Below are 12500 nucleotides of genomic sequence, written 5' to 3' on the forward strand. Positions count from 1 at the left end.
AGAGAGAGACAGAAAGAGAGAAAGAAAGAAAGAAAGAAGGCACGCAAGAAAACAAAAGAATAAATGTCCTTTCATGTCAGAGGCAATTTGGCTGGTGACTAATATGTCCTAAATGTCCAAAATAAACCTGTGCTTTCCTTCACAGCTGCTCTGCGAGGGAAAAGCCCAAAATGAAGCTGAGAAAGCCAAACATTTAAAAACGCTGCTTGTGTAAGCAAACACAGTATGCATCTTTTATAAGAGCCACTCATCTGCACATCAGCAAATGCGCATGTTTATTAAAATGAAATTAAACTAAGAAATATTGATTGATGTGTGCAAGCCTGACTTGCGCGAGTCATTATAAACACCATTTGCTGATGTGCAAACACTGCTTGTAAAATGGGAGCATAGTTAACATGCAAAGCCGGGTTTCTTCAGAACTTCTGACATCTAAAATGGCGCTTGCTCCAAACAAATCCCGCCGGCTTGAGTAAACATGCCATTTTTGTGCCAACCCAACAAAAGCAAACAGCCTATTAGAGATTTCAAAACAAAGTCGAGGCCATCAATTAGCGCTGTGGCAGCGGGTGTTTGGAAATGTGTCGGCTCTCTTGTTCGAGATTGTGGGATTCGCACAGACACGTCAACGCCGCCACAATGATGCTGCAAAACTCTCAGATCCCGTCGAGTGGGAAGAGAACAGCCAGGGGATCTGGTTCACACACAGACACGGCTTGCGGTTTGGAGAACTGATTGCTGTTTTGTCAATCTGCTGCAGTAAACGCACACAGACCCAATTCACACGAAATTCACACAAGTTGCTGTATGAGGTGCTAGGACACCAAATCCCTTCAACAAACTCTTTTCAACATTTTTCACATGAGCCAAGGACTCAGCTGATCTGCTGAGTTGACTGCTAATTAGTTCCCATAAACCAATATTTGTAACTCTCATTTATTACGTTAATATGCTGTATGCACTGACAGCCATCAGGGGGTGTTTTCAGAGGTTTTGCTTGGCTTTGTAGTTCATTGTGCTTGCAGCGTTGTTGTTTTTTTCTGTGTTTCACCAAGAAGTCATCAACTTTGTTGCTGCTGCGAGATCTTGTTTTGTTTTTGTCTTGTTTCCCTAGAAACCAGCTCATTGTTGATGTACCTGCAGTGCCATAAATAGACATTTCTGCACCAAACAACTACGGCATAAATAATTCAAACTCACACTCTGAAAACACAAACATAAGATAACGCCTGTTAAGGACAGAGTGATGATTTAAACAACCCTGCTCTGCAGAAGGTGAAGGCAGACCTGAAGTGGACAAACTACGGCTATAACCATCAGGCTTTCCCCTGAACCAGATTAGGGCCTCATCCAACCTGCTTCAGAGTGCAAAGTGAATATGTTTTGTAAATTGCTTTGGACAAAAACATGCATCTAATACCAATAACTGCAACCTCAACTATGACTTAAGTCTTTGACAATGGCATTTGTAGTTTGTATGAGTGTAGTCATAGTTGAGGTTACAGCAGTCTTCATCTAAGAGAACCGAGTCTGTGGTCCTGGGCTGATGCTGTACCAGAATACAATGTGAGTGTGAATGCAGTCTTAAAAAAAACTTTGAGGAGTACGATCACAAATACATGATTGGAATGTGGCCAACTGACAGTTCCATTTAATGGACTTAAATGGCGGTTAAATGCAAGATCTGTATTCCTTATTCTGGAATGTAGTCCTCAAAGGGTTAATCTAGGTAGGGATGCATTCTGTGAGACTGGATCCATTTCAGGACTCAGTGGCCATCTTGGCATATTTTAGAATACATTTTCCACCCCATTTCACGAGAGTGACAATTCATTATTGATATCTCCTAGCCATTCGCTTGTCCACTCCCAACATCTCCAAAAATACCAGCGTCCTCCAACACCGTGTTTGGAGTAGCCGAATGGCTCCCCGCTGAATGAATAATCTATCCCTTTCACTATGAAACGATGTATTATTCACCCGACCCCACGGAGCGCAATCGTGACTGTCTCTATCCATCATCCCGCAGATCTCCACTGTGTCTTAATCAAGATGTATGTGCTGCTCCCTCCCTTCCAAATGGGCCTGAGCAAAACCATTACACGTTTCTAATAGCATTAGGGATCCAGTGATATTCACCAGCCTGGGGACAGGTGAGTCCAGGTTGTAATTTGTGAAGGACATGCGTGGAAGTAGATCCGCCCTTGGACAGATAGAGGACACGACAGAGCCTCCACTGGGGGATATGAGCCATACTGCCCACAGCTGACTGACCTCTGTAGAGACATACTATTATGTAATTATTTTCTCCAAACTCCAAACATTTTATGATATGCAAATAGCAAATTTCACCAAACTGTAAAATGCATAACTTGATGCCAAAAACAGATTTTCCAGGAGGGTTTAGACTGTCTGTAATAAGCACTGTGCATGTCTGAGAGTAAAATCAGAAGGGCGCCCCTGTTATTTAAAGAAAGTACTTGACATTGAAGGTAAAGATTTCGGGTTAACTCAGGAGACATCAAGTTTGGGTAATAACATATGTACTACACAATACACTGAATGATGTGCAATCAAACCATGTACAGTACATCCCTCAAAGGATGATTTATTACAAGAGTCAGACAGACATTCTGACGTAGCTACCGCTATGTTATGCTGTTGCTATGTGATTGGACACGCATTAACAAACGTAAACAACCAAAGCAAACCCAAGTCAGTGGGGATGCCAGGCAAAAAAGAAAGGCGCTTTCCTAACGTGCGTAGTTAGTGAGGTGCGGCGCCATGTTGCTCCTCCCAGCGCTTTGTTATGCGGGCCTCGTTAAAGGTACAACCAGCTTGGCCCCGGCAGTGGCGCAACTGGCTGGGGCACCTGCACCGTACGCCGGCGACCCGGGTTCGATTCCCGCCCCGTGGTCCTTTCCGGATCCCACCCCGACTCTCTCTCCCACTCACTTCCTGTCATTCTCTCTACTGTCCTGTCCAATTAAAGGCATAAAAAGCCCAAAAAATAATCTTAAAAAAAAAAAAAAAAAAAAAGGTACAACCAGCTACTGTTGCAAACACAATATTATGCCATTTTCTCTGTCAGAGTGTGTGTGGGGGGTGGGGACTTGCACCTAAAGTTTGATAAGAAATCTAGCTGTAGATTCATTAAACATGATGGCTGTCACAGCCACCGTGTTGTCAAGGATGTGAGACGAGTGCAAAGACCTTCCACTGAACAGGGGATCCTGGATATTTTAATGGGGGGACCCGGGTTCCCGTAGCCACTTGGGCACGAACGGGGCATGTGGGTGCAGTGGGCACAGATGTGGCATGGGGGTGCAGCGGCCACTCTTTCATATCTCTCGCCCCTGATTACTGCAGCACAGGCTTGGCTTGTGTCTGGCTCAGGGTTGGCACAAGCTTGGAGGGCCTGAAAGATGCAAGATAAGAGCTGTGTCTGTACTCTACAGTGACAGTGGTGAGAGAGAGAGAGATACAGAGAGAGAGAGAGAGAGAGAGAGAGAGGGAGAGAGAGAGAGAGAGAGAGAGAGAGGGGCCTGCTAATGCCTTCCTCCAATAGAGCGAACATTTCCCATCCATACGTGGCTTCTCTAATTACGCAACAGATTGAACACACCTATTAATATCCACTTTCAATTTGGCTGAGTGACATCAGGTCAGTTAAAGGCCCGGAGGCGTGCGACTCGCACGGGACCAGACACGTGTACGGCGGGCGGAACACCTAACATCTTGTGCCATGTGCCCGCTGCCAACCGTGAGCTGCTTAATTGATTTTCTTCAGGTCACTGAGGAAGTGATACGCGATCTGCTGTTCCCACTAAAAATCTTTTTACAAAGAGCTGCTGGGCAGGGAGGGACGCGCAGAGAAATGAAATGTGAAAGACTGAGAGAATAACGCTTAGTCATCTTTTTTATTTCTTTTTTGCTTCTACATCAATTTCAAACAATACCCAGGTGCAATCTTCACTTAGGGAGCAGTATCATCATCATCATGTATCATCATCATCATCATCATCGGCGTCGCACAATCTTACTGCAAATACTTTAGGATATAAAAATGTAAGACCTTTACTTTCACTTTTTGGTTTTCGTGTGCAATGAACAGTCCAACTTTAAATCATAAGGTGTACTCGACAACATCTGGAAAGTGCTCCGATGTGCACTACGGACATCTTGAACATGAAATAAATATGGCAGCCTTCCCAAACATCAGGACTCATAACCCAAAAGGCATTCATAAGGGAAGTGATTTTACAGTCATAGAAAATAAAGGCAAACCCTGCTAGGAGCTGGTCTGGCCTGGAACACAGCCCGTCTTGACCAGGGCCGGATCAGGGCCGGACCTGGGCCAGATCTGAGCCAGATCACTTCCAGTGCCACCTGCTTCCTGGGAACTAACGACTCAGCTATCAGTAGGCATGATGTGCAGCGTGGGTGAGAGGAGTCAGTATACAGTAAAACAAATCTTCTGCATGTCACTAAAAAGTACAAAAGAACACAAAACAAAAAACACATGTGATGGATCACTGTTGTGAGACAGCCTCCACTAGTGATGCTGAGTGGGATGTGGTCTTTACAGGGGACGCTTCAGAGCTATCACCATTCACATACTAACCGTGACACCAACTTTCTGAAATTGTTAAGCAGCAACAAACAGGAACCAGCCCGTTTAAACTCTTTTTGATTGTGAATGCCTAAATGCCAGTTGCTTTTCTTCAACTTAGTTAACTAAAGGTGGCTGGCAACAGTATTTAAGTTCCATTCTTTTAACTTGCAACACGCTGAAAACCAGCAATAATTACAATAAATCTTGAATAATTAGAATTATTAAAACTTAATCACTGCACACACAAAATCTCTTCATTTCTGGCCAAACACAGCATACTCAAGCAGCAGCAATGTTACATTTCTTTTCTCTAGTGATATCATGATGTCATTATTGAGCCATTATCGTTTCTTCTTCTGCTTCAAACTTTTCCTCCGTTTCACAATCATTTCATACAATTTGTCCATACCCTCGTGAAGTCCCTCGCCAATAATGGCGCATGCGGGTTGGACGTGGTACGTGGTGGACGGGCTGAGCTCGTGAAGAGCCAGGTGTTTCTCAATATCGGAAACAGGAAGAGATCTCGGGAGATCCTGCTTATTGGCTATCACCAGGAGAGGAGTCCCCTGATTTTCGGCGAATTTGGTGATTTTGTGTAGCTCCGTCTTCGCCTCTTCCAGTCTGTCCACGTCCACGGAGTCCACAACGTAAATGATTCCATCCGTGCACCTACTGTACGACTTCCACAGAGGTCGCAACTTCTCCTGGCCACCCACATCCCAAAAGTGACAACTAATACCCTTCGCGGTGCCATTGCTCAGTTTAATCTTTTCGGTGTTGAATCCGATGGTGGGAACAGTGTTGACAAATTCATTGAACTTGAGTCGATAGAGGACAGTCGTTTTGCCCGCGGAGTCCAGTCCTAACATCACTATGTGCAGGGACTGAAATGCGGCGATGTTAGAAAAACTATTCCCCATTTTACGCAGGCTAAGCGAAAACACCAATGCAAGGAATCATGAGAATAGTCCTACACTTGGAAGGTGCGTGAATGTCAAAGATTCCACAGAAATGGCTGATCCCCCGCCTGCGACTTCAAGCAAGCGACCAGTCAAACGATACAGATGCAAAATCAACCCAAAGACATGGTCCTGGAGCCTACCCACGGCCTCCTTCGCCGACTCCCACGCCGCACAGCAGCAAGAGAGCGTCTGGCATCAGTGCCACAGCATCCGTCTGCAATCCAATAACATATCAGAATGAAGCGTCTTTAACCTCCATTCTCCCAAGCAAAGAGATAATAAAACAGGCAAGGGCGTGTGCGATCCAGACGGTATTTCAGTGCTCAACGCGCAACGTACCTCCCGATTATCCGTCGGCAGGGAGGGTGCCTGAGAGAATGGAGCAGTGGTTGCAGCAGAATGCGAATCTTGTTTTCGGTGTACTGACACAGACAGCCGACACCTCAGCGACACTGCGGGTGGAACAGTGTCTTCCGAGGTTCAACAACGCAGCGACACGGTCGTCCCTGAGGTGGAAACCAGCTCCGAACCACGACAGAGTTGAGAGGGAGACACGCGCTCCTTTCGTCACCTCCGTCTTGCACGACGGGCAGTTCCAGTAGGGCTGGTGCGTGGGGCTGGTGCACCAGTCGTGTTTGCTACAGCAGTGTACGGCAACCGACGAACTCCGCCCACTCACTATAAACAAAACACTAGCACACGAGTTCATCCATCCAACTAGTGGCTTTATGGGTTCCCTCTGACTGCTTCGGTACTATTTATTTTTTTTTGCAACGATTTGCTATCTATTTGTCAAAACACACTCTGACCACAAAATCTTACACCAAACCAGCAAGACATTAGTAGGTGATTGTCTTCCAAAAACACACAATTTTGCGGGAAACTGCAGTGTTTTGAAATTGTGTTTTTATGTCCAAACAGTTGTACACCTTGGATAAGCATATAAAGCACAGATTACAAACTGACAGTAAAACTGTTGGGAGACTTGTGGCTTTTACTTTCTTTGAGTGCCCGGTGCAGTGTAATTTCTCTCTCTCTCTCTCTCTCTTTCTCTCTCTCTCTCTCTCTCTCTCTCTCTCTCTCTCTCTCTCTCTCTCTCACACACACACACACACACACACACACACACACACACACACAGAGGTAATCAAATAAAGTAGGGGTCATTATTTTGGGGTCATTCTGGTCCTCATCTTTCTGCTCCTCTTCTTCACTTCCTGGCCTTTCTGATCTTTCTTTCTTCTTTACCTCCGGATTCTCCTCTTCCTCTTCCTCCTCTTCTTCACCTCCTGATTCTCCTCTTCCTCCTCCTCCTCTTCTTCACCTCCTGGTTCTCTTCCTTCTGCTCCTCTTCTTCACCTCCTGATTCTCCTCTTCCTCCTCCTCCTCTTCTTCACCTCCTGGTTCTCTTCCTTCTGCTCCTCTTCTTCACGTCTTGGTTCTCGTCTTTCTCCCTCTCTTGCTACCTCCCCCTCCTCTGATTCTTAACCCCTCTTCCCCTCTGTCCAGTATTGTCCTGCATTGTCCTGCATTGCTATCCAGACCAAGTGCATATTTATAGCTCATTTATAAAGCTCAAGCTCTCTGAATGAACTCATTATCTAAAAGTGTTTCAACATGTCAATGTGGCAAGACAGTTGGCAAACTGGTGTAAATAGTAGACACCAATGTGTAGAGTTTTGCTTAAGTGTGTTATTAAATTGCAAATGTAGTGTAATGCAGTGAAAGTGTTTTCAGTCTGACGCAACTGGAGAAAGTGTTGACTAAGTGTTAAGAGTTTCAGAAATGGCGCTTCAAAAATCAATGTTGGTGTTTAAACATTCAGAAAAAAATGTAAAAGAAAAGGGACAGCCAAGATATGGAAGATGGTGTGATAGAGTGCTATCATGTCAAGCTTATGAGAGTGCAAACTTAGTAAGGCAATGGCTTTTTGCAAAACTGCTACAAAATTACAAAATGAGTGTAAAATAACCTAGTGTATGTGCTTTTAGTTTGGCACACTTGGTGAATGGATTGGCTAAAATTGTTAGAAATTGTGCTGCAAGAATCACGGTTAGTGTTTTAAACATACAGAAATAAACTGTAATGGCGGACTTCACCTGTAGCAATTGTGTCTAGAAATCTAATCTGTACCATATCAGAATTTCAGACGACAATAACATTCAGTGGTCATGGTAAAGGTATGTAGTCGCTCACAATTGGCATTGTGTAAGGAAGGCACATTCGCCTGCTGCTGTGGCCTGATGGAGCCAGACTGTAGCCACTGCACTGCACCTTCGGGACAGCATGGAAATGTTGTCGTCGCCCAAGGGCTTAGCTGAATATAATAGGTGTGAATTGTCATCATTTGTGGGATTCAAATAGCTGTTGATAGGTGGGTAGAGTTTACTCATGGGAGTTCGTTTTCCCACGGTTTCACTGCCATCTGGTGGGGAAAAGTGGCATTACATACAACCCAGCAAATGGTTTTGGCAGCTTGGCAGAAAGATGTTTTTTTTTTTTTTTTTTAAATGCTTCATTGTAGCCTGAGTCTGAGAATAGCCATATGAACTATTGGTAAATTGCAGGGCCATCTGGCCAAGAGGCTATTAAAGCCCATTTCCAATTTATCTAAAACAAATACACAAATACAATCGCTAACCCGGCATCATGGGCGTGTATTTCTTTAGAATTGAGAAAACAACTGCACTTAAAACCTTGGTTTACAAGATTGCTGCACTTTTTAAACGATTTGGTAAGAGTTTAATATACCAATCTAAGTTTAATTTCACTGCTCGTTACGCCCTTGCAGGAAGTCGTAAGTCAATGAACCTTTTCCAGACCTATTCCTAATTGCACCATTGTGAATTTCTGGATTTTCCCAGGCTAGATCATTACGGAGATCGGTGTATGTCATTCTTTTAACCCCAACGTTCACTGTCAAAAAAAGTATGAGGACAATGGATAGGGTAGGATACATACTGTATATAGCTGCAGAGACAAACCTATATATGTTTTGGAAATGTATAAATAGGCTACTTCCAGCATTTGCAAGTGGACTTGGTGTAAGGTGATCAGATGTCCGAGACCAAAACCTGGGACATAATCCCATAAATGTGGGAAAAATGGAAACATTTCCAGTTTGACTATCAATATGATTGAATTACAAGTTTTATCTTCAAAACACGGGGACATAGGCAGTTTTTCTGAATTTTCCCAGGGACAGGCAACCAAAAACGGGGACTGTCCCCTGAAACTGGGGACGTCGTCTGGTCACCCTAACTTGCTGTGTATGTGTTTCTCTGTAGTCATGTGACATCTCTGACATGTCAATGTCTATTGGGACACCCATCCCCAGCTGGCATAAGTCATGAGCAAAAAAATACATTTCAAAAGTCTCTTCTTCACATTTCAAGCCAGGGACCTCATCCCAGATATTCAATTGCTATTCTGTGTCATTTGGCTCCTGACTGCCTCGGGGGAAATGATTGCAGACTGAGGTTGCCAGGTGGGAAAGAAAGGCCAGAATTCCCCCAGGGCTTGGGCTCTGGGCCTATCTTCTCTGGCACCCAGAGCGCCTCCGCTGCACATCGAGGTTTTCATCGTCATTAAGCTCCTCGCAAGGCGTCCATTTGTGCCCTCTCATCCTCTGTCCTGCCCTCCCGCCGCCTCAAGGACACTCTGATGCAATCAGCCGCTCCTCTGTCTGGACTGCGGTGGCGGTCAGGGCTCAGACGGGGACGTGGCTTTGGACTGGTGCAGCCCTGAGGCAGTGAAGTACCCTCAGAGAGAGACTATCAGCACACAAGCAGCTCCCTGTCTCACCCTCAGAGATCAGCATACAAGAACAGCTCCCTGTCTCACCCTCAAAGAGAGACTATCAGCACACAAGCAGCTCCCTGTCTCACCCTCAGAGAGATCATCACACAAAACAGCTCCTGTCTTACCTTCAGAGAGATCATCATACAAAACAGCTCCCTGTCTCACCCTCGAAGAGAGACTATCATTACACAAGAGCAGCTCCCTGTCTCACCATCAGAGACTATCATGATACAAGAACAGCTCCCTGTCACAACCTCAGAGAGATCAGCACACAAGAGCAGCTCCCTGTCTCACTCTCAGAGAGAGACTATCATCTCTGAAAACAAAATAAATAAATAAATAAATTAGTCATGACCTTTCTAGCGTTAAAGCAGCCCCTGTCTACCCTCAGATAGACTCTCATGAAACAATAACAGCTCCTGACATCTCACCCTCAGAAAGACTATCATTACAGCACTGCCTGTCTCACCTCCAGAGAGACTAGTACCATCACAGCACTGACTACTATCAACGGAGCAGCCTCCCGTCTCACCTTCTGTGAGAGAGTATCTTGTCTGTCTCAGAACTGACTCATCATTTAAAAGTGCAGCTCCCTTCTCGTTCCCAGGTAGAGAGAGAACTCCCCATCACAGCTTTGACCACTGTCCCAAAAGCAGACCATACTGTCTCACTCTCAGAGAGAGAACTCTTTATCACAGCTTTGGCCACTGTCCCAAAAGCAGACTACTGTCTCACTCTCAGAGAGAGATAGAACTCCTCATCACAGCTTTGACCACTGTCCCAAAAGCAGACTATACTGTCTCACTCTCAGAGAGAGAGAGAACTCCCCATCACAGCTTTGACCACTGTCCCAAAAGCAGACTATACTGTCTCACTCTCAGAGAGAGAGAGAACTCCCCATCACAGCTTTGACCACTGTCCCAAAAGCAGACTATACTGTCTCACTCTCAGAGAGAGAGAGAATGACTCCACAGCACTCACTGTCTCACCCTCAGAGAAAGGGTTAGAGAGAAAGAGAAACTCGACTGCCCTGATATGCTACCTCAATCAAATGTACCTTTGCACACTATTTCATTCTCCTCCATCGAAACGAACCCGCCATCCTCCAAAACAGTACTTAAATACAGTAAAATTGTACATTGTTTTGACCCGATTCCAACTTGATATGTATTCTGTGTGTCCAGCCCTCAGCTAATGCCTGAACACCATCACGTTGAAAATGTGGTCTAATGTAATTACAGTAAGTGACCACTAGATGTCAGAGTGCCACCAATGAATATTTGAGAAAAAATAGAAAAAACACCTTCAGAACAAGTCTAGGCTTGTTCTCCATTGGCTCTTGTAACATAAAGACTGTAGAAAGGTGTCAGAAGGTTATCCCACAACATTCAATATGAATCACAGTTTAGATGAAGACCTGCCACCATGGGTGTAGGTTTAGACGGGGGCACTGGTGACTAGTCACCATCAATATTTTGAGATGACAAAATTGTCCTCACCAATATTTTAGCGAACTTCTTTGTGGTGTTTGGACCGATTCCGACAGCCAAGTCGGCAGTAAAAGAAACACTGTCATTTGATTGGCTGAAATCGAAGGGGGGAGATCTGACATGCATGTGAGAGCGTCAAAGCATATAGGCTACTTCACTCTGTGGTGGAACTGGCAGACAAGCTGCATGTACATTTTTTACCCTCGTTGTGCTTTGTGGATCAGCTGAAAGCTTTGTAAATGTCAGTGTCATTTCAGTTGTGTGTGTGTGTGTGTGTGTGTGTGTGTGTGTGTGTGTGTGTGTGTGTGTGTGGGTGGGTGGGGGGGGGGGGGGGTGAGAGACCAAACCTAACCTTGCTTACCACACACTATTAACTAAAGATGGTATCTGCTGGTGTCAACGGTTATTTAGTCTACTAAAGTTTATTTTGTGTCGTTTTACATAAACATTGTGAGATTGGTAAGATCGTTTTCCGGGTTGTATATAAACAGCCACTTGTTACGCATACAGCATCCACGACAACTAAAACAATCACAACAGGTGCCCTCTGTTTCAACAGGCCTGCTGTCGCCATAGTGACGCAGCAAACTGGAAGCATACCATAATAAGAGGCTGCAGCTGACTGCAGAGATAGGGGGAGAGGGAGAAGGAGAGAAACCCATTTGGCAGCCGAAACAAAAAGACCAAGTTCCTGCCATTCTCGCCCACTACGGACGGGAAGGAAATAGCTCAGGAAGGTAAAGTGGTGTTTGAAAAGGACCCGAGACTCGTTTATTGTGGTCAAACAATTCGGAGCAGATCAAAGCGCAGTCAGTCCTGGTCAGACTGCAACGGCATAGGGAAGAAAACGAAAAACTGAGAAACCATGACAGTGCAAATAATGTCGTCATCATCATCATCATCATCATCATCCTCATTGTGAGCTTCCATGTTATATTGGATGCGCCTACAGCCAGGAGTGACAAACATAAAGAGAATAGTAAAAGCATAAAAAATAACGGTTCCCCTAAAGAACTAATAAACAAAATCAAGACAAGATACAACAAGGCTAGAGAAAGTGCACTGAGACTCTTCAGTGACATTACAGGCTCTGTGAAGTCTGAGAGACGAGTCCTAAAGGCCAGATCAGATCACACACGTGTCTCCAGTCTGGACAGATTAACTCTTTGATCACTAAAATGAATCCAACAAAAAGGGAAATAGACTTTCGAAACAAAGCCAGTGTTGTCTTTAAACACCCCCCCCCAAAAAAATGAGCTGTGCCGTAGCCCTCTTGGCTTGGCGGTGGACTCGGCCAGATGGCCTGGCTCCCTGCAGGTGAGCACTCTCATAAGCTGAGGATGAACAGCTTCTCATTTGTGTGTGTGTGTGTGTGTGTGTGTGTGTGTGTGTGTGTGTGTGTGTGTGCTGAGGATGAACAGCTTCTCATTAAATGCAAGAGCCAAGGTGGTTCTGTCACCACACCACGGGGGGGAGGGGGGGGGGGTACTATGAGAAGAGGGAAGGAGACGGAGAGAGGGAGAGAGAGAAACAGAGAGAGAGAGAGGGAGAGAGAGAAAGAGAGGGACAGAGAGAATGAAAGATGGTTCATGGGTGAGAGAGAGAAAATGAAAAGAGAGAGGAAAATGCAAC

At 45.1% G+C, this 12500-nt stretch overlaps 1 protein-coding gene across 1 annotated transcript; it reads right to left on the reverse strand.

Moving 5' to 3' along the window:
* Positions 1-3901: 3901 nt before the first annotated feature.
* On the reverse strand, positions 3902-6195 carry arl4ca (ADP-ribosylation factor-like 4Ca). Its single transcript, XM_062528125.1, has 2 exons — positions 5917-6195; positions 3902-5791 (listed from the first exon to the last, which is right to left on the reverse strand). The coding sequence occupies exon 2, from the start codon at positions 5533-5535 to the stop codon at positions 4957-4959; it is 579 nt and encodes a 192-aa protein (XP_062384109.1). The 5' UTR covers positions 5536-5791; positions 5917-6195; the 3' UTR covers positions 3902-4956.
* Between the last annotated feature and the right edge of the window lie 6305 nt (positions 6196-12500).

Source organism: Sardina pilchardus, chromosome 23, assembly GCF_963854185.1.
Source record: "Sardina pilchardus chromosome 23, fSarPil1.1, whole genome shotgun sequence".
NCBI lineage: Eukaryota > Metazoa > Chordata > Actinopteri > Clupeiformes > Clupeidae > Sardina > Sardina pilchardus.

What these genes read in the sequence shown, in the direction of transcription:
- arl4ca (XM_062528125.1), bottom strand. Translation starts at nt 5,535, where the DNA reads ATGGGGAATAGTTTTTCTAACATCGCCGCATTTCAGTCCCTGCACATA.